At 36.4% G+C, this 19513-nt stretch overlaps 1 protein-coding gene across 1 annotated transcript in view; it reads right to left on the reverse strand.

The window, feature by feature from the left end:
- Positions 1–19513, reverse strand: part of MYO3B (myosin IIIB) — a 184536-nt gene that overhangs the window by 157044 nt on the left and 7979 nt on the right. The window contains exons 3-6 of the mRNA XM_054381223.1: positions 4237–4420; positions 2812–2946; positions 679–783; positions 317–416 (exon numbers count right to left, since the gene is read on the reverse strand). Of these exons, the coding sequence (XP_054237198.1) occupies positions 317–416; positions 679–783; positions 2812–2946; positions 4237–4420 (524 nt within the window). The remainder of the gene's footprint in view (positions 1–316; positions 417–678; positions 784–2811; positions 2947–4236; positions 4421–19513) is intronic.

Genomic DNA, 19513 nt, shown 5'->3' on the forward strand with positions numbered 1-19513 from the left:
TTTAAATTAGAAGGACAACTGCCCTGAAACTGGCATTCCTGGTAAAATGCAAAAGAGCTTAGTAAATAAAATGGTACCTTCAGAACTAAATTATTATGTTTAAGCTTTTAAGTTAAAAGTCTATTCCTGATTTTTGGTCAGAATTTTTATTCTTGCTGTGTCAAGTCCCTTTTCCACTCTTACTTCTTAATATAATTCTGACTACCCTTCTAAAAAAAGTCTCTCATTATGGCATTCTGCCTTCCCAGGGGAGAGTAAACAGATGCCTTTGGCTAAACTGCATGTATCAGGAAAATAAATGGGAAGTGGTCATTACCAAAGTCAACCAGCTTGACTCCACCTTCTGTTGTCAGGAGAATGTTGTTCCCTTTCACATCTCGATGAATGATCCGGTTATTGTGTAAATGTTGAAGGCCCTATATACCAGCAGTAACAAAAATAAGTTTACTTCCTTATTTAAAAACAATCACCCTTCTATTAGGGAATATAATGAAGACAATCTGCACATACTCTATAGAAACATCTGTCTACCAGATTACATGCTTGATACAACCCCTGCTGCTGTAATAGCCCACGTAATTTTGTCAATATTACCATACTTTATAAATGGAAAATGTATGTATGAGATGAGTAAACTGCACCCTCTGCTGTCATTACAAGCCCAGTGAACATCCTTACCAAGAGAGCACCATATAAGATGTATGAAATTATAGCTTCATCCAACCGTTGGCCACACTTCAGCAGGCCTTTGACAAGCTCTGTGACAGAACCTCCATTGCACAGCTGTGAAAGGGGGCGTTGTGAGGGGGGGAAATAAAAGCAAGACAATGTCCTCAATTAATATACTTGTTTAGGCTGTAAACACCTACCATGTAAAACAGCACGACAACACAAGTCTGGGTCCAGCTAGATTTTTACCTTGCAGTTATTTATGTTGTCACCCCACCTTAGGACATAATTTATTAGCAATGTTAATAATATATCACAGCAGCCTGGGTAGGGGGAGGAAAGCAAAAAGCAAAGATTATAAAGTGCAATTTATAAAATATAACTTAAAAAAAATTATCAGGAGCCTATTTTGTTGTTAAAAGAGGAATTATAGATAAAATTTACATTATTTGAGTTTTTCACAATAATATGTACATTGCCTTTTTGAAAAGCTGCAGAGAAAAGGCCAGACAGAAAAGATTGATGCTCTTGATAACTGGGAGGCAACAAATTACAGTCATTTTAAACTTTCACTCCATCAATGCTCCTGCTGGCAGGCAATATAAAGTAGACAGAAGCCATATCTCTATACTGAGATTTGATGGCATGTGCTGGAAACAGCTGAGATGAAACATTCTGATCCAGAAAATCATCTTCCTGCAAGCATTTCTTACTAATGGGCTGCTATACATCAAAAGGAGAGAAAGTAAAATAAGAATATTTTAAAATATATTTTAACTCACACCATTAGTTTACTGTCCACACCCTCTTAAGCAGCTATTTGCCTCTTTCCTTTCTCTTTTTCTTACTTTAATATTCATAATTGTTCAATTAAAAAAATGGGAGGACTGATTGTCTGTCTTTCACTGAATTCTCTCCTCTAGATCTGTTTTTGTAGCCAGTGTCCTTAACAATGTTTCAACCACATAGACATCACAGGCAGTTCAACCCAAGTTCATTTCACAGTATCAGTATGAAATTTAAAATACAACAGTATGATCAGAAGAATGGTAGAAAAAGTTCTACAAACTTTCAAGTTTTGCATTTCTCAAATGTATACTGGTTCAATCACTAATTTCTACAATATGCCAATCTTGTCCTTTCTGTATTACTCACTCCCCCTTGCATCAGAAAATTTCACTAGACTCCAAGTTCACAGAAGGGATCAGATCACATGACAAACAAGACACACTTTATATAAATAGCAACCTAGTTCAGTAGAAGCTGTCCCTACCCATTCTATAATTCCATGATTCTATAAATCAGTTCCTGAATTTCATGATCTAAAATATTGGTGAGTTCTACAGGAATTTGACCTTACTTTTTAATTCATTAGAAGATAATGTTATCTTTATTAAAAAAAAGAAAATCAGGTGGAAGCGTTTAGCCCAATATCAATCATTAAATGTATTTACAGGAGAGCATCATCCAGGGAGAAAATGCATGCTTAACCATTTGCTGACAAGCCATTAAGTCAAAGCTTTTTGTTTCTTGTTTTCATTGCACTAAATGTTTTATTGAGACAGGCTGTACTCAACTTATCTCTAGCCCACAAGCAAAATATAAAAATGTATGTCCTCACCTGGAAACAATCCAAGCCTGCTGTGACTGAAAAACGATACAGACTGACAGCTGTTTGGTAGTATATGTTAAATGAAGGACTGACTCTGAAAATAAATATATCCCACAAACACTCCTGCAGCTGTCAGTCACACTCTTCTTGACAGTTAGCAAAGATCTGGGACAAAATGAAGTTGTAAACTCATGACCAATTCACACCTAATAGTAATACTTTAAAAAGGGCACTGATGCACCTTTAGTAGGGAAAATTAGGGAAGCTTGTTTTATAGCTGGCTGTGCTACACCTATCTGAAAATTGCATCATCATAAAAATAACAACTTGAACAGAAATAAAATGCAAGGACATTCCCTACGTTTGGATGTTATTTTCAACAGTAGGATACCACACATCATTTATCACCAATCCTTTGATTAACGGCCCCAGTCAGAAAATCATGAGAGCCTGTGACTCTTCTCACAATAAAAAACAGAAATCAAACAACATTTGCCAGTTAAGATGTAATATAATCAAAATGGTATTACCTCAAGTACTAGCCAGAGCTGTCCTCCCACATATTGATCTGCTTTGTAAAACATCCCATAAAATCTAACAACATTAGGATGATTTGGAAGAAACTGCAAAATATTGTATTCTGCTTCAATTTCTTCATCTACATCCTAAATTAAAAGAACACAAACATACAGTACATATAAACACAGTAAGTCTGTACAAAGCAAGAATAAAGTCTCATGGATATAAAGAAACCAGAAAAATAAAAATTATACTTAATTTCAATCAGTTGCCTAAACAAGAAATTTACACAAGCACACAGAAATTGTATGGGTGCCATTTAAACCTGTTTTTAAACATGGATATTTTTAATGTGTAAGATAAATGTAAATGCATGAACCTTTGATTCATTCCTTTTTCTATGTTCATCAGATGGGAACAAACAGAAAATAGTATCAGAAAAACCTCAAACGGGACATCAGTAAAAGCAAAGACATTCTTATGAGAATACATACACCAGAAATTACTAAAGAGAGGCAAAACAAAAATAAATGAAAAAAAGCATATTTATTAATGAAAGAATTCCATGACAACTACAAAATACTGTTTAATATCAGCACCACAGCCACAACTCAGAACAGCACTTAAGCACTATTTCCTTGTTTCTGCATAGACTGTGACGAATAAAAAATGTAAGCCCTTACATGTATATTCCTTTTTTTTTTACATTTTTCTAATAAGGATATCTTCTTATTTATCATCTTCTTCAGGTTTAAACAAGTGAAAACCAAAATGAATTTCGGTAGTGGTTGATGACAGAAAGGCAACATTTTTCAGTAAATATTTTAGTGCAGCTGTCATGATCAAATCACCAGCCTGATCCAACCTGAGCATCATCCACTGAAAATCAGGGCCTTGGTTCTCAAGAGAAGCTAAGCATTTAATACCCACTAAAACTGGAGCTGGCACAGAACTACCTCTGAGAGTTTGGGCTGTGCTCTTCTTTTTTTATCTTAACTATTGCCTCATAGTATTATCCACTTATAAAAGACAACTATAAAATATCCTAGAGTTCACAGTACTTCTGTGATGGGAAAAGTAGTTGTTTCAGGTAGTACACAGAATAAAGTAAAACATTAAGATCATCTTGTATTTTCCCTACTATAGTAGACCCCTAAGAGGCATGCCTGTGTGGTTTCTTACCATTTGCACACTCCAAGCACAGATATCTACATTTGTACCAGAAGAATTATGTAGATTTAAAGATGAAACTAGGCAAATGCTGTCTTCAAATAACATATAAGATGCTGAAGTGCTGGTACCAAACTCCTTCTGGCAATGCATTCTTCAAAATTGTTTCCATCAGGACCCTTTCACACATTGTATTTACATTTCAACTCCACTTGAGAATTCTTTTAAATTAACAATGAAGTCACAGTTTAATATTTTTTACTTACACTGATAGGATCCAGAATCTTTACTGCTGCCAGACTCCCGTCTTTCTTGTTGGCAACCTTATAGACTTTACCATAAGTGCCTTTCCCGATAGTCTCTATAATTTCCCAGGTATCTGAGGGGTCAGCTAATGATTCTAGTCCAATCATACTGGAATTATATTGAAACAATCCATACAATGGCTTCCTGGAAGACAAAACAGACACACATACAGTCTAAAATCCGAAGTAACTACCAAAGAAGGTGTCTCATGAAGAAAAAACAAACAAAAAACCAAAAAAAACCCAACACTGTCCTAATTTGAGGAGAAATATATCTAGAATCACGAATTGAAAGCAAAGAGAAAGATAAAATTGTTAAATGAAGGAGTGGAAAGAAAACTTTAAGGACCACTTCTCTTAACTTACTTTTTTGGATGTATTATTTGCTTCAAACATCGTCCCATATGCCACATCATTCTGAACACACTTTAACAAAATCTGACCTCTCCCTCTACTGCACAGTCTTTTAATGGACATTTTACACAACTGGTATAACATAGGTGATTAAATGAGGCCCTATTTTTTGTGCATTAAAAATTCATGTAATGCTTTTAACATTTTTGTCTAATGTTCCCTTGATAATTGCCACACAGGCATTCAGTAGGTATAACACCTCCACATGTTTCATATATCTACAATGGGGCTATGTATAACTAGTTTAATAAAAGTTAAGACTGGGCTGGCTGGTACCATAAAATACAAACCAACATGATAATAAGCAACAGCTACACCACCAAGGTGACATTCATCACTGGAGATGTTTGTCAACAGTTGCACTTGTCTCTATCTCTGTATTTCAGTCAGAGTGTGCTATGGTATGCCACACTATGTGATGGCATCTCCGCTTTCAGGAGAGCTCCCAGTTGGCAGAGCTGCTTTCCCAAACACTCCTGAGTGATGTAGGGATCACTGTAGCCTAGGCAAAGGGCTCGTTCCCACTCCTGAAATTACACACATGCTAAGTTCTGCTGATTAGGAAAATTACAACACCATTTTAGGATTCGAAGTAGTGAGAACATAAATGTTGCCCCTGAACTGGAATTAGAGAAAGGAAAGATGAAATTTAAAATGAGATTAATTTAACCTTCTTATATAACTCATCATTAGGGAAGCTGATTAGTTTATGGTTTCTCTAAAAAAAGATTATTTGCTCATTTGGTACTTAACTAGATCAGATTCTCCTAAACTGAAGGAGAAAAATAAAAAAATAAGAAAGTGATCTTGCAAAAACAATTGAAGACAACACCATCCATCACTTACTGCAAAATCTCTTGAATTTTGGATATGGATTAACTAGCACTTCAAACACACCCTTGAATTTTAAGGTTTGAGCCACTTCTTTCTAAGCATGCCTGATATGGCAAATCCACTTGAAAAAATAATATTTTAAAATCTGCTGCTTATTTATCTCTTCACTATATCTGGCGTGACAACTATCTGGCATGAGAAACTGAGTGAGAAAGAAATGTAGGCCTGGATGGGGAAAATAAGTTTGTAAGGAATGAAACAGCAGCTCTTCAATCTAATTAAAGAAATAATTGTGCTTTCTGTTTGTGATAATGAGGAAAATCACCTGTGTGCAAATTCACATGCACTGCATGCCTGTATAGCAACACTCAAATGGAAACATGTATACAAACTCATTTGCATGCTTTTTTCCTTTTCAGAAGAAAATTTTAAACTGTGATAGACCCTAAGACAAAACACTTATATGTTGCTAAAGTAATTTACCATATAGCAGAGACAAATCAGGGCTGTTACCGAAGTCAGATTAGAAGAAGTATAGTCTTCTCTTAACCAATGGCAGTCACAATTAGAGAAAAATCTCTATTTCCCTCCTTGGTTAAAACTGTGTTTTCACCAAAGATAGTGCTTTGGTCTCTTGACTGGGAAAAAAAAAAAGGCAAAGAAAGAAGGAAAAAAAAAAAAGCTAGGACCAATGTAATTCATCTGTTGTGGGTCAATAATATAAGCAAATACAGAACAGTATTCTGAACACATACAATTAGCACCTCAACAGAGAAGGTCAGGTGAAAGACTTCTCTGACTGTACTACATGCTCTGAAGACAGCAGCCACAGACATGTAGCTCCTGATAAGTCAACCTTAAAAGCAAGGTTTGCTTGCAGGGTGGGGAGTGGTGGTGAACACAAACATGAATTGGAACAGTCGCATCTCAGGCTAAAAAAACCATATTGAACACATGTGATATTAAAGCTTTAGAAAAACTGCTACAGTCATTCAGACAAAAAGAAACAGAGAAGAATAGATTGCAAATAGCTGTGATGCAAACTTTAAAAACAAACAAACAAACAAAACACTGATATTTATTTCACTGCCACTTTAACAACTACCTTATCACACAGATTCAGAAAATGATGCATACCACTCTTTATACTGATGTGATATTTATTATGATGCTTCCTTCCAAACAGCTGTCCTGGATAAACATACTTTTTTCTTAAAACAGCAACAACAAAACACAAAAATCCACAAACAAACCCCACCACACCAATACAGTGCAATTTCCTGCTTTTGTTTTGATTCATAAGTAACTCTGGAAATGGTATTTCCAAATTTTCAAAATACATTAACATTTATTTATATCATAAGATAATGTTGACAGGCAGCATGTTTATGCATTTCATGGAAACAGATTTGCCAAATACATATCATAAACCTCTTCTGCTTAAACTAAACCAGCACCTTCTTGACCTATAGCAATATTATCTAAATAGGTTCTATATTTGCCATCAGTGAAAGTGTCAACTGCACACAACATAGTAACCTTTATGATATTCCTACGATAGATTAGAATGTTTTACATTACAAAAACAAACCACAAAACAAACAAAAAAATCCAAGGGAAAAAAACCCGAAACAACAAAACCCAGAGTACCTGCCATTATCTTTGATATTGTAAAATCTGTATTAATGTTTTAAACACAAAATATAAACATTAAAGGAAAACACTGAAGCTGTAAAATGAATTTGTGCTTTGCTATTTGCTCTTCCTTTAAGAAGGGCTGCCATTTACTTTTTATTTCTATGGTAAAAAGTTACATGTGAATGCAACCACTTTTGCTACAACCCCATATTCATAAGACCATAACACTAAAATGCTGAAGCTGAAATTCCTTTAGGAAAAAATTTCTCCTTTCACTTCTCCCACATCAGGCCTCACACGTCTCTGGGCTTTGAAATTATGTACAGAGAGTGGCTTCTAGCTCTGAAAAACTTAGCAAAGCCCTCCCCAAAGGGAAGCTCAACCTATTACAGACCTACTGATTACACGGTTTTCATTATTTGTGCCACCAGCTGGAGAAAACTTTTGTGTGTTTAAATCTGTTCTGTGCAGGCAAACAAAATAGCCCATACCAGATGCTAAAAAATTACACTCCAGCAATTAACTCTACTGGATGGGGAACATCTTACACAAAGCTATTTGGTACTGCACACACTTACACTATTTGAGGAATGCCACCATAGCACTCTACCAAACCCTGTTTAGCCTACTTAGGAAGAGGCAGAACTCAAAGCAGAATTAAGGACATCTTGATGGGAGTCTAGTCATATTGCTTCAGGCATTGACACGGTTTCTTTTATTTATCCATGAAAAGAGATATTCTCAATCAATAAAGTAAATTTTATGGGTTTCTGTGTAACACATGGATTTTTCTATTTAGAAACCTTTAACAATCACAACAAAAGACCAGGCAGAACAGACTAACTCGGATAGCAGTCAGGCAAATACGCACATAACATTTATTTACATTAAAAAAGAATACTTCTCTGTAAGATCAATATTAGAATCAATGATTGCATATTATCACTCCTTAACAGTATCCTTTAGACAGAGTGCATGTATATATTTTGTGTAAAAGAAATATGGGTCATGAACAGGGCACAAGTCGTTTTTCTCTCTGTGAACCACAGCCTGCCAATTGCATTCCACAGCTCTAAACAGCCTCAGAAAAGCCATCTGGAAAATTATGTGGTTTAACAGTTCTAGTGTGATCTTAACCTGTGCTGTGAAAACAAAACAAAAAACCCCAAACCTTGCATAGAGTAACTACATGCAGATTTTGTGTGTGTGTGTGATATTATTACTTCTGAAATAAAATCAGCAGCTTTTTCTTTCAAGTTTATTACCACAGCTACCCTTCTCAGAAATTACAGGGACGAGAGTGACTCGTAAGCAAGAAGAACAGTACCAGAAACAGGTTTACAATTACTGTTCTATTTTCAGTGCTCCATTACTCAACTTCTACACAATAGTGATTTGCCTACTGTCTTCCAACATGCAACTTTTCCTAGTCCTATGGGACTTCCATAGAGGTTTTGAAATATGAAGAGCCTCACTTGAACACAGTGCTTTCAACAGCCATAGCATACATTACTAGACAGTTTTGCATTGCAATATAGTTGACAGGGACATAACAGCAATACCAGTCAATGCTAGTTAAACAAAATTGAACATACTGTTCCTATATGAACAACTCATGATAAGGGCTAATTATTGCAGTATTCTGTTTGTCTAACTCCTCTTGTCTCTCTGGTGAAACTGCTGGCTAACAGTCTTCTGGCATCTACACATACTGTGGAAGAAAGAATAAGAATGTCATCTTTGAAATGAAGGTATTTCACTATTTGTAGGGTGATCAATATTGCTTCCAAACTAAACTAATAACTTGTAAATAGAAGAATTCAGAAGATAAAGCTAACATTATCAGCTACAGCTTCACCCAGCCATGACAGCCCCTGTTCTGCTGGCCAGTAATGGTCACATCTAGACAGCTACCTAAGAAGGAATTGATAGAAGAATTAATGAACCACCAAAAGGCACAAGAAAAATCAATAGTCAGAACAGCTTCCTCTGCTAGTCTCCTCTGCCATTTCTCAATGACCAGGTTAAAACAAAGAGGATGTCAATATCTTGAAATAAAGCATACAAAAGAATCCATCAACACACCATCCTATAACTGTTCCAAATTGGTCTCAGAAAGAGACACCGGAGAATACAATTTGCAGAGTTCTTTCTGGGATAAAGGTCCAGTGAGAGAAGGAGACAAAGGAAGAAGACAAAAGTATGTGCAAAGGCTGTTATTGATGCTATACAACTTGCAAACAAAAGGAACCGTGCTTTAACTGACCGTTTCACTAGGGCAGCATAAGGAAAAACCGGACAATCAAGAATAGCATTGCTATTATTTATAGATGAAAGGCAGATCCCTGAAAATACTCCCACCAAATTCAGTTCACAGAACACATCTGTCTTAAATTTGTAAACCATGAAACTGATGCTGCAGATGCTCAAAATGGAGATGGAGAGTATATAACTGGCAAACATTTTCCCTTGCCACGTACCACAGCTTAAACTTTTTACCAATTGTAGCAATGGATAGTTTGGATGCTAGTTCTGAGGAAAGCTTTGTAAATGTTTTCTTTCTTGTCTACAGTTTCAGTTCACCACAGCATGAAACAATCCCATTCCTAGGATAAACCACCCACAAAACAGCTACTGACACCATGCAGAGAAATCTAAATATCACCTTATCTAGATATAAAGAGGAAAAAAAAAAAAAAAAAAAAAAAAAAAAAAAAAAAAAAAAACCTTGATTTTCGAATGCTTTAGTCAAATGGTGAAAATTTAATACCACTACTCCTAAAACAGTTCTGAACCACAAGCATTTGTAAGATTATAATCTTAACTCAAATGGATCAAATGTTTGAGTTTAAACAAGAAAACTATCCATTAATATCCTGGAAAATGCATGGTGGGCAAGATATATGTGCCCAGTCCAGACAGTCCAGTTGCATGTTTTCATTAAGTTTTGTAAGCAAACTCTTACTGAACCTTCACAAGTAAAGCACTAATCTTTGTCTGATAATGATTGATCATTTCTGCACTGTTCATACAAATCAAACACATGCTTAGTCTGGGTGGGCATACATCCTCATGATCGGTAATTTCATAAACAAACAGATCTAGAATGTAGGCAAAGCTGAAGTACATCTTGCCCCCTGACCAGCTCCCCTGCAAATCTAATGCTCCTCTTACTGGGTTTACATTTTCAGTCTTTCCTGAAGGCCAGTATCAGATCAGTAGGCTCTGGTGACTCTGTTGCTGGGACATAAAGAAGTTACTTTACTCCAGAAGTATTTAGCACCTCTCACCCTGCAACTCCCAAGCAAATGCCAGCCAGTGCCACAATACTCTTGTTAAACTTCTATCTTCCATAGGGTCTAGGTACTGTCCCTTCATAACTGCACTCCTTCAAAAATGAGGTTTCTTTTGCTTCCCAGGAATTCCTTCTAAAGCTGCTTCTCTCAGATGTACAAATGTACCAGTCTCCCTCACCCTGAGTCACTTCCTAGTTGAATGAAACTTGCAAAAATGGTAATATTAGCCTTAAAGAGATCTGTTTAGCATGCACAGAATGCAGCAATGGAAAGTTAAATTAAACACTGCCTCAATCTACTGAATAATCAATAACAGAACAAGCAATCACTAGGGTTTTCTAGAGTAGGAAGGTCTTAAATATGAGAATGACCTCAAGCCACTCCATCTTTTTTAATAAAAAAAAAAATCACTAGTATTTCAGAAAGTTTCTAGGTGCTTTGATTTTTCTACCTAATCTTCATTGATGTAAATGGTATTATACTAGTAATCAAGTTCTTTGTGTTAGAATCATCCAATCCCAGTGATTTTCGTAGGTACAGCAGGCTTTAGTCTGGTCTACCATAGCTGAAATTCTTTAATCGAACATGCTGAAACGTAGCTAGAGTGAAAAGATTTAGGAAAAGTATTTCACAAAACCAAGAAAGCCACAAAGCAACTTATTTCAGGAGGTGTGAAACCCACAGATTTGGTAAACCTGTGTCTTTTTACCTTTCTACTATCATAATAATTACGGTTCTTTTTTTAACTCTGATACTCCTAAAGAACAACATCTGCTGTAGCTAAACTGGAATTCTTAGCACATGGGTGGAACAACCAAAACTGAATGCATCAAGAATTAAATTCAACCTGCATCCCCCTCAGAGGGAATGCTGTTTATGGTTCATTCCTCTAGCCTAACACAGATTTTTAAGAAGACTGTCAGAACTTATTTGGGGGATTACTACTTCTCTCTCAAATCTGAATGTAGTCTTCTGTGAGAAAGTATTTTCTCAGAAAATTTTTAAAAATTGTTTCATTAAGGCTCAACAAAAATATTTTAAGATCAGTGTTAATTTTGAAAGTTAAGTAAAAAAATTGTCAAGACGAAGCATATGAAGATTGTGTTACTATTAAAGCAAACCTTCTTTTCTCACTAATATGCAAGAAATAAATTTTTCTTTTCACAAAATTAGCAAAATTTATTATAATGACTGGAAAAATGACACCTCCAAGGTTTCTGGGAGGTACTGTGTATTTCAGAAAACCTATAATGGAAGCTGGAGCTAACATAGAAAATTGTATTCAGTGATAAAAGAATGAAAGCTTTACTGGGATACAAATTATTGCAAAAAAAAAAAATTACTTCCTACACAGGGTAAATGAAGTATTTTTGCAGGATTGTCCTACCCTTTACAGTAAAAGGTACCTTGCTACTAACACAGAAACTAACAGAAACTTCTAGTGAAGTTCTGAGTACCACTGAAAATAAAGCCTCTGGTCATTCATGAGGAACTATAATATATTTCATTTGTTTGGCAGCTAAGTGATTAGTTCCACATCTACAACTCTGAGAATGAAATGTTAAATAAAATTAAGTACCTAGTCAGCTACAATTATATAGTTCATAATTACTACATTATAAACATAACGATGAAAATCAGAAAGACCCTAAAAATAGAGTAGAGATTATTATCCAAGACCAGAGCAAAGTATATGAAAGCCAGTTGAGATCAGCAGCTCAAGCAGGAAGTTCTGATCAGTGGTGTTTCTATTGCAAAAACGCTATTTATACTAGCCCTCTAAATAGCATCCAACAAGCAAAATACTTTCAAGCAGTTACAAATGACTAACAGCTAACACATCCATTTTCCTTCAGGCTGGGAACTCAGCACTAAAATGAAGTTTATGATTCCATGAGGCTATTCAGTTATAAACTGCATGTGGTAAATCAAGTGACTATGAGCTACAGTCCACATGTGTGAAAAATCAATACCTGAGAAAGTTTTTTCTGCCTTCTTTGGCAGCAATTTAACAGGGCAAAGAAAACACAGGTGTTAGTGTTAAAATGAAAGGATGAAGGGCTACAACCGTTACACCAAAACCAGGCTCTTCATTGTAGTCTAATCAGAAAAGCTCGATATGCTTTGTGCACATATGAGGAAAAAGAAATCTAACATAGATTTAGGATAAACTTGGTAAGAAAGTAATGGCAAACTTAAATTAGCGACCTATTTTCTAAAACCAGGACTAAGAACTTCCATCACAGGAAGCACTCACAGCCAGGGCTGCACAGAACTGTGTTCTGCATACCGGTTTCTATGTCCAGTGCTAGGTAGACAACGGATAGAGAATGCAGTCTGAAACACTGTCATGAAGGGTACAGACAAACTGGTTCAATCCTAGTAGCTTTGCTTCATTAATACTGAAGATCATTGTGACACTAATTGACACTGAACTTGATCTATTTATCAAGCCTTTTACATGCAGGAGCTGAAGAATTAAAGCCACTTAGTCATTCACAGAGGGTGAGCAGCAACTGCTTAATTTTTCTGAACAGATTTTCCTATTGTTTTGCAATATACCTTAATTGTATAACGTAATCAATCATAATTCATTACCATAGTTCCTCAGTATTACTTCTACAGCAGCTTTATTCTAACAAAGACTTTCAATAAGAACACTCTCCTGTATCCATAAGAAAAATAATAATAAACTGTTAACAATGCTATAAAAAAATCTCTTAGTGATGACAATGACTCTTGCCAAGATGAAGTATTTTCATCAGTGAGCTAGTTGTTATGCATTACCAGCATGTGCGCAGTAGCCTAGCGTGACACCAATTTGCATAATTTCTCTTCTCTAACAGGCTTCAAAAATAATAATAGGCATATGAGATAGAATCCATTAATTTTAAACTTCCTTCAGCAGCTATCTTCATGGAGCAGTTATCAAAAGAACCTTTAAAGAATTAAGTTTAATAAATTATAAATGTATTATTCAGGTTATGCTATCTGTGCTTATAACCATCTGAGTTGAGTTCAGTAACAAAGACCAAGGCAAATCCACAGGCAATTGGATTGACATCTTCCCAGCTGAAAAGACTGACAAAAAGTGTCAGGACAATACCAATGCCCAGTGCTGCTCACAGCTGATCACTGAACCTGAAAATTAGTCAGGGATTGGGGGTACAGATTTAAAAAAAAAAAAAAAAATTGGGGACAGATAGCGATACACACAGAAGCAATTCACTACTATACATTTTATTAAGTATTGCCATAATTTACAGAGAAGAACAAAAACAACTTGTTTTTTTGTTGATCTGAACCCAGAAAAAGACCTTATCATATTAATATTTAAGGCAAGCAGAAAGATTAATGTGTAAGAAAACTCTGATGGGAAGCTAGTTTCTGGGGAAAAAAGAGAGTGAAAACGTCTTTCCACAGTATAATATAGTAACTGATCAACCTTTTCTTATCTTCATGAGTTCTGCGTTTGTATAGTGTGACTTGCATAGCAAAGAACATAGCTGCAGTACTGTGATTTCTCAGATATTCATCCAGTGTGATGGTTTAAGACTGTCTTTTTTAAATTTTTCTTCACAAAGTTCAAGCAGAGAAGGTGAAGGAATGTAAATAAATCACTATTGGGTGTAAGAAAGCAAAATAATGATTATTCTGAACACTTCCATTGGAGAGAGAGAAATGTTCAAGAACTACTACTAAAAAACAAGGTTGGGGAGTTTGGGCAGTTGGGGACTCAGCTTGCTTGCTCAGTTTTTCTGTCTGCTGGTTTCTTTTTCTTTTCTGGATGAAGATAACACACTGACCTTGACAAGCTAAGTCTAACAGCTTCTTGACTCTCTGCCTTCTGCCAGGGGGTCTGGGGGGATTCCTTCTGGTTGGGGGGGGAGGTCCCTTGGGGAAGGCCCCTTGGGGGAAGCAAAGGTGGCTGGGTTGTGCTTTTCTGTTGATTGTACATATTTGCAAATGTTGTGAATAGTGTTTATTTGTACATATTCATTGCATTTCATCATAGATTTGCTTGTAAGTACAGCTTTCATTTGCTTCCAGACTGAGCTAGCCTGGTCATTGTCAGTGTGGGGGGATTTCAGCTCTCACATTGTTACAATCCAGTAAAAAGTCTTTGTGACTTCGAAGTATAATTTAGACTTTGGTATGCTTTACTGTATATTGTGATATGATCATCAATATAATTTGATTCATCTTTAAGGGACAAAGGAAGATGCCTGAAAGTTTACACAATTTACATTTAGGCCTAATGTCCACTACATACAAAAATCATTGAGGGAAATGGCACAAGCACCCAGGAGAAACAACAGATACTAATATGGACACAAGCAAAAATTCTCAGAGCTTGCTCCTGCCAAGTACTTCACAGTGAGAAGAACTAATGAATTTCAATCCTACTGATTTGGGGGATTTGGGGAGATTAACACCTCCAACAGCCGTGATCTTGAAGAGAGAAAAATTTAATAACAACAATGATAAAATCATTCATGAACTTTCAGAATAGAATTTAAATACAGAATAAAGTAACAAACTAGTCTCTTTTCCCAGGCTGGAAAAACTCAACCTCTTTTCCCAGAGCCCATTCTTGGGTTCTGCAGACACTCCTGAAGACAGTTAAGAGAACATCTGAGCTTAATTTACAAAGAGAAAACATGACAGGTAAGGATGCTGTACAGTAACCATGACTTGGAATCACCAGCCGTTAGCAGTTCATTAGCAGCTATTCAGTTTTCGTTCACATATTGCCCAGTTCATGAAACAGCTGTGTCTTCAATACTGTGGGCTTTCAGAACTTGAAAGAGGAAAATATTTTGTTATATCATCCAAAACAAAAAAAAAAAAAAAAAAAAAAAAGAGAGAGAATAGACAACATACTTGTATGTCACCACAAGCAGCACTGAAGTAAGAAATCAGGGCATTCAGCATAAAAGTAAATTAGATTGTACACACCATGTGAAGCAGTATCTACAGCACTGTTTGCATCAGATTATTAGCAATGCTTTAACCCACAGACATTATGTTCTACAACATCATATATCAATCAGTGATTTTTCCTCAGTGAGTACACACTCTGCAAATAACTCCACTTCTTACCTCAGTTTAAGCAGTGGGTACCTACTAAACAAACAAAGCTTGAAGAATAATAAAAGCACAATGAACACAACAGCAACTGATATCCATTACGATATCTTCATACGGAATAAGTGATGTGGCATTAGGATTTTACTGTCTTATTTTACAATGCTCCTTTTATTAGATAGCATTATAAAGAGAGTTTATACTAGGATTTAGGAGAACTCCAGAGATACATCTGACTGTAACACACTTTCTGTACCACTGAAATGCATGCTTCAAGTTCTCTGCTTACGTATTGAACAAACTACTACCTTTCAATAGCACTACCCTATATTGAAAGGTGTCTCCTACACAGGCATTTCAAGCTACATCTCTAAACATTACAGCAATATTCTGTTGCTGTAGCCCTCACAGGAGTCTCATCAGGTGTTCTCAGGTAGCAGTGCAAAGGCAACCTCACAGATCGCCACGAGGCTCAGAGCATGTGCATTTTGGAATCTCATCACACACATGACTTTGTGGACAAGCTCCACCAGTTACAGAGGTATGCTGGCAGCTGATTTTCCAGTGCCTTGAAACCCTCTCTCAGAGCTTCACAACAAAGATGTGAGGTGATATAGATCTATGCACAGACTGGACTAGGTTTCTGAAAATCCCTTTACTTTAGCTATTACAAGAAACATACATAAACAGTCAAAAGTTTCAAAACTTCACTGTCTCAGCTTCCCCTAACAGCTCAAACTCTTTCAGCTTCTAACTCGCTATAACCAGGAGTCCTCAATCCCTTTTTTCAAGCTTGTGCCATTTGCTCTGAAACACAGTTGTTCCTCTTTTCTTAGCCATTCCTCTCAATCTCTGCATAAAGCACCCTTTTCATGGAAAGAGAAGTTGATTTTCGTTTAAAATGGCTGGTAGGAGTCCCTTTCCTTTAATCTTCTGGCCTTCCTTGTTAGGTGATTCCTTTTCAAACTCACTATGTGATCAAAACCTCCTACTGAAATCCAGTGTCCCAGTCTAAGTTTAAAGCTTGATAACTGGCTTGTCACACAGAGTATTCAATACTTTATTTAATGCCATTCACTCATCAAGATTTAATTTTTTCTCTTTGCTGGCTTTTGGCAGGGGCAAAGTTTATTTCAATCAACCTACAGAGGCAGAAATACAACAGAGAAGCCAAATACACCCCCATACAAAATAATGCTTGTAGTCTGATAGACACAGAAACCTCCCAGTATCAAACAGAAATAATATATTTTATATAGATTCCCTAAATTGTCCCATTTCTGTAACCAGCCTTTCTCACATGACTACTATTCACTACTGCTACTCAGCTTAAAACAGCAATGGTTGCACCAAAAAGACATTCACTTGAGGGTTTTTCAGCAAAAGCATACTGTGCTGCCTTTTTGGAAATTGCCATATCTGATTTATATCCTTGTGGTATCAATTGTACAATGGTAATTTTCTATAATGAATTATTTATTTCTTGTTGTAATCAGACATCTGAGATAGTTATAAATATTTATATGCCCAGTTAATTCACTAATGAAAATTGAACTAATTCTAAAAATGGGATGTTATCTCAGAGACATGCTAACAGTTCGCTCAACCTTTGCATTATCAATGGTAACCACCATATGGGAAACAGCTAAGGAGCTGGAAGAAACCTGATATTGAAACTGTGGTATAGGAATGGGATAAAGTACCCAGACAGAAGAATTTTGTGTGTACCCTAGAAATATTATCTCACATTTCTCTGTCTCTATTTTCCCAATTTATAAAATTCACGATAGCAGCCTCAGCCCTTATACTCCTTCGTGATTCCTGGGCTTCTCACTAACCTTCCAGAGAGACTTCCTCCTCAGCAACGGAAATACCTCTTCTTCTTAGGCACTGAATTATTGGCTTGTGATTGGCCTATGCACCTCCACCATCCTTTACAGAAAAAATGCTTTTAGCTGCTGCCTGCCTGAGAATAGTTGAGTACCATGCATGGATTGCAAGAGTCCATAAGCACAAATTCCCTGAAGTTAGCTGGCTGTATTGATATCCTCTCTTACTCAAACTAGATCAACATAAACAGCTTTTAAAAAGGATTTATTTACTACATCCACAACAGACAACACAGTTTAGCAAAGTTTATAAAGTCACATGAAAATGGAAATGAAAACAACCTAGTATACACCCATCTAAACTCAGATCATCCCTGAAGAGTCTTTACTAAATTTCACAGATCTTTTCCAGCTCATATCCCCCTCACAGAAGGGAATCCTACTTTGACAAACATTTTTGCTTTATAATCTATTCCCATCTCTGAGATAATTTGCATTTGTACACTGCCCCAAACCACAAACTAGTTATTTATCTAAGATGGGAGTAATCCGTCTATTGTTTGCCACCTTCTGGAGAGGCTGATGTCTTTAGGCTTGATGTGAAGTGTTTCACTCGCCCCACAACACACTCCAGTGATTATTCACATTTGGCTCAAATTTTCACAATTTGTTAGTCCACTGTGAAGCATAACATTAGCTGAAAAATGGTCAAACCTCAGAGACAAAGCCTCACTATAACATACAGATTTTTATATATTTGTTGTTATAAATCAATAACCATACTTTAAGCAGACACATAAATGAGATCAAGGCATGTATCTCATTTAACTAACTTTTTAAATAGAGATTGCATGTAATAATAATGAATGTTGCTGGAATTAAATACTCGTCTAGCATAGAATCCTATTTTGGAGGGATGTTATAACAAAGCATTTCCAAGGTAAGACTACAAATCCCTTCTCTAATTCAGTCCATAACACTACTCTCAAGTCTGAAAGTCTTGGTACTTGGACTCACGAGTCTAAAAGCATTAGGAAATAACATTACAGACAATTACAGACTATGAGCACTGCTTGCCTCTGATCAATACCAAGAAAGGTCACCCAGAAAAATGCCACAAGGTACAAAGACTGGTGATTTCAAAATTGCAAACTCATCTCTCATAGCTTCTAGGGAAAAAACCCATCTGAAGGGGACAGGTTAGAGACAGACACATCCTGTTGGACTTGTTCTCTGAACAATAACTCTTCTCTTTCAAGGACCTCAGATCTAAAGCGATTTCAGAAATTATTCACTGGCCTCCTGGGTCCCAGGAACAAAAAACAAGGAAAAATGAGGAGCTGTAAACCAACACTTCATTCTGAACATTCAGCTGCTGGACATCAGTGAAAAATGAAGAAAAATTTTCAGATGACAGTCAGAATCTGAAGCAGTTGATAAATTTGCTAATTTCCATGTAGAACAGAATCAGAAGGAATACAGTACTCTGTGTGAAAAGGGAATCCATTACAGGTTTGAGTTTTGCTATGTGCACAAAGAAAACACTTTAAAAATGTGGCTGTCAAGAGATGAAGAGACAATCTTGCAAGTTTATGAGTTAAATAAGTTCCTGATATAAGATTTTATCATGCCTCAAAAGGAAACTACCACAAAAATCCAGAATTAATCCTTGACAAGGCAATTAGATTGTGTCAGCAACTGAAGTCATCCATGTATGAATGACTCTTATCTTCAGTGGGCTGTATGCCAACATAGCAATTCAGGAATCCAAAGTATTAGGAGAAAACAGACCTGCAGCAGACAGGCATGTGAGCTCTGACTCAGCATGTAAAACTGCTTATCAACTGCAATAACCAGCATGGAATAATGCCCAGCACATGCAAAGCGACATAAGCAGCACAATGGATTATTTTATTTTGCAGGTTTGCAATGTCATCTGCTTCTCTCAGGAGGTGCATTTAACCCAAGGCCACCACCCTCAGTCCCTGCCTGAGCTATCCTACAGCCATGCCTCTCCACTTTAGCATGTAACTCATTCATCCAGACCCAAATCCTTGATCTTCCAAGCCATATCTTGAGTCTGTCTTGTGGCTACTCACCTGGGAGTCACTAGATGTCAGTCAACACTGGATGCCATCC

This window comes from Indicator indicator, chromosome 5 (genome assembly GCF_027791375.1).
Source record: "Indicator indicator isolate 239-I01 chromosome 5, UM_Iind_1.1, whole genome shotgun sequence".
In the NCBI taxonomy this organism is placed as follows: domain Eukaryota; kingdom Metazoa; phylum Chordata; class Aves; order Piciformes; family Indicatoridae; genus Indicator; species Indicator indicator.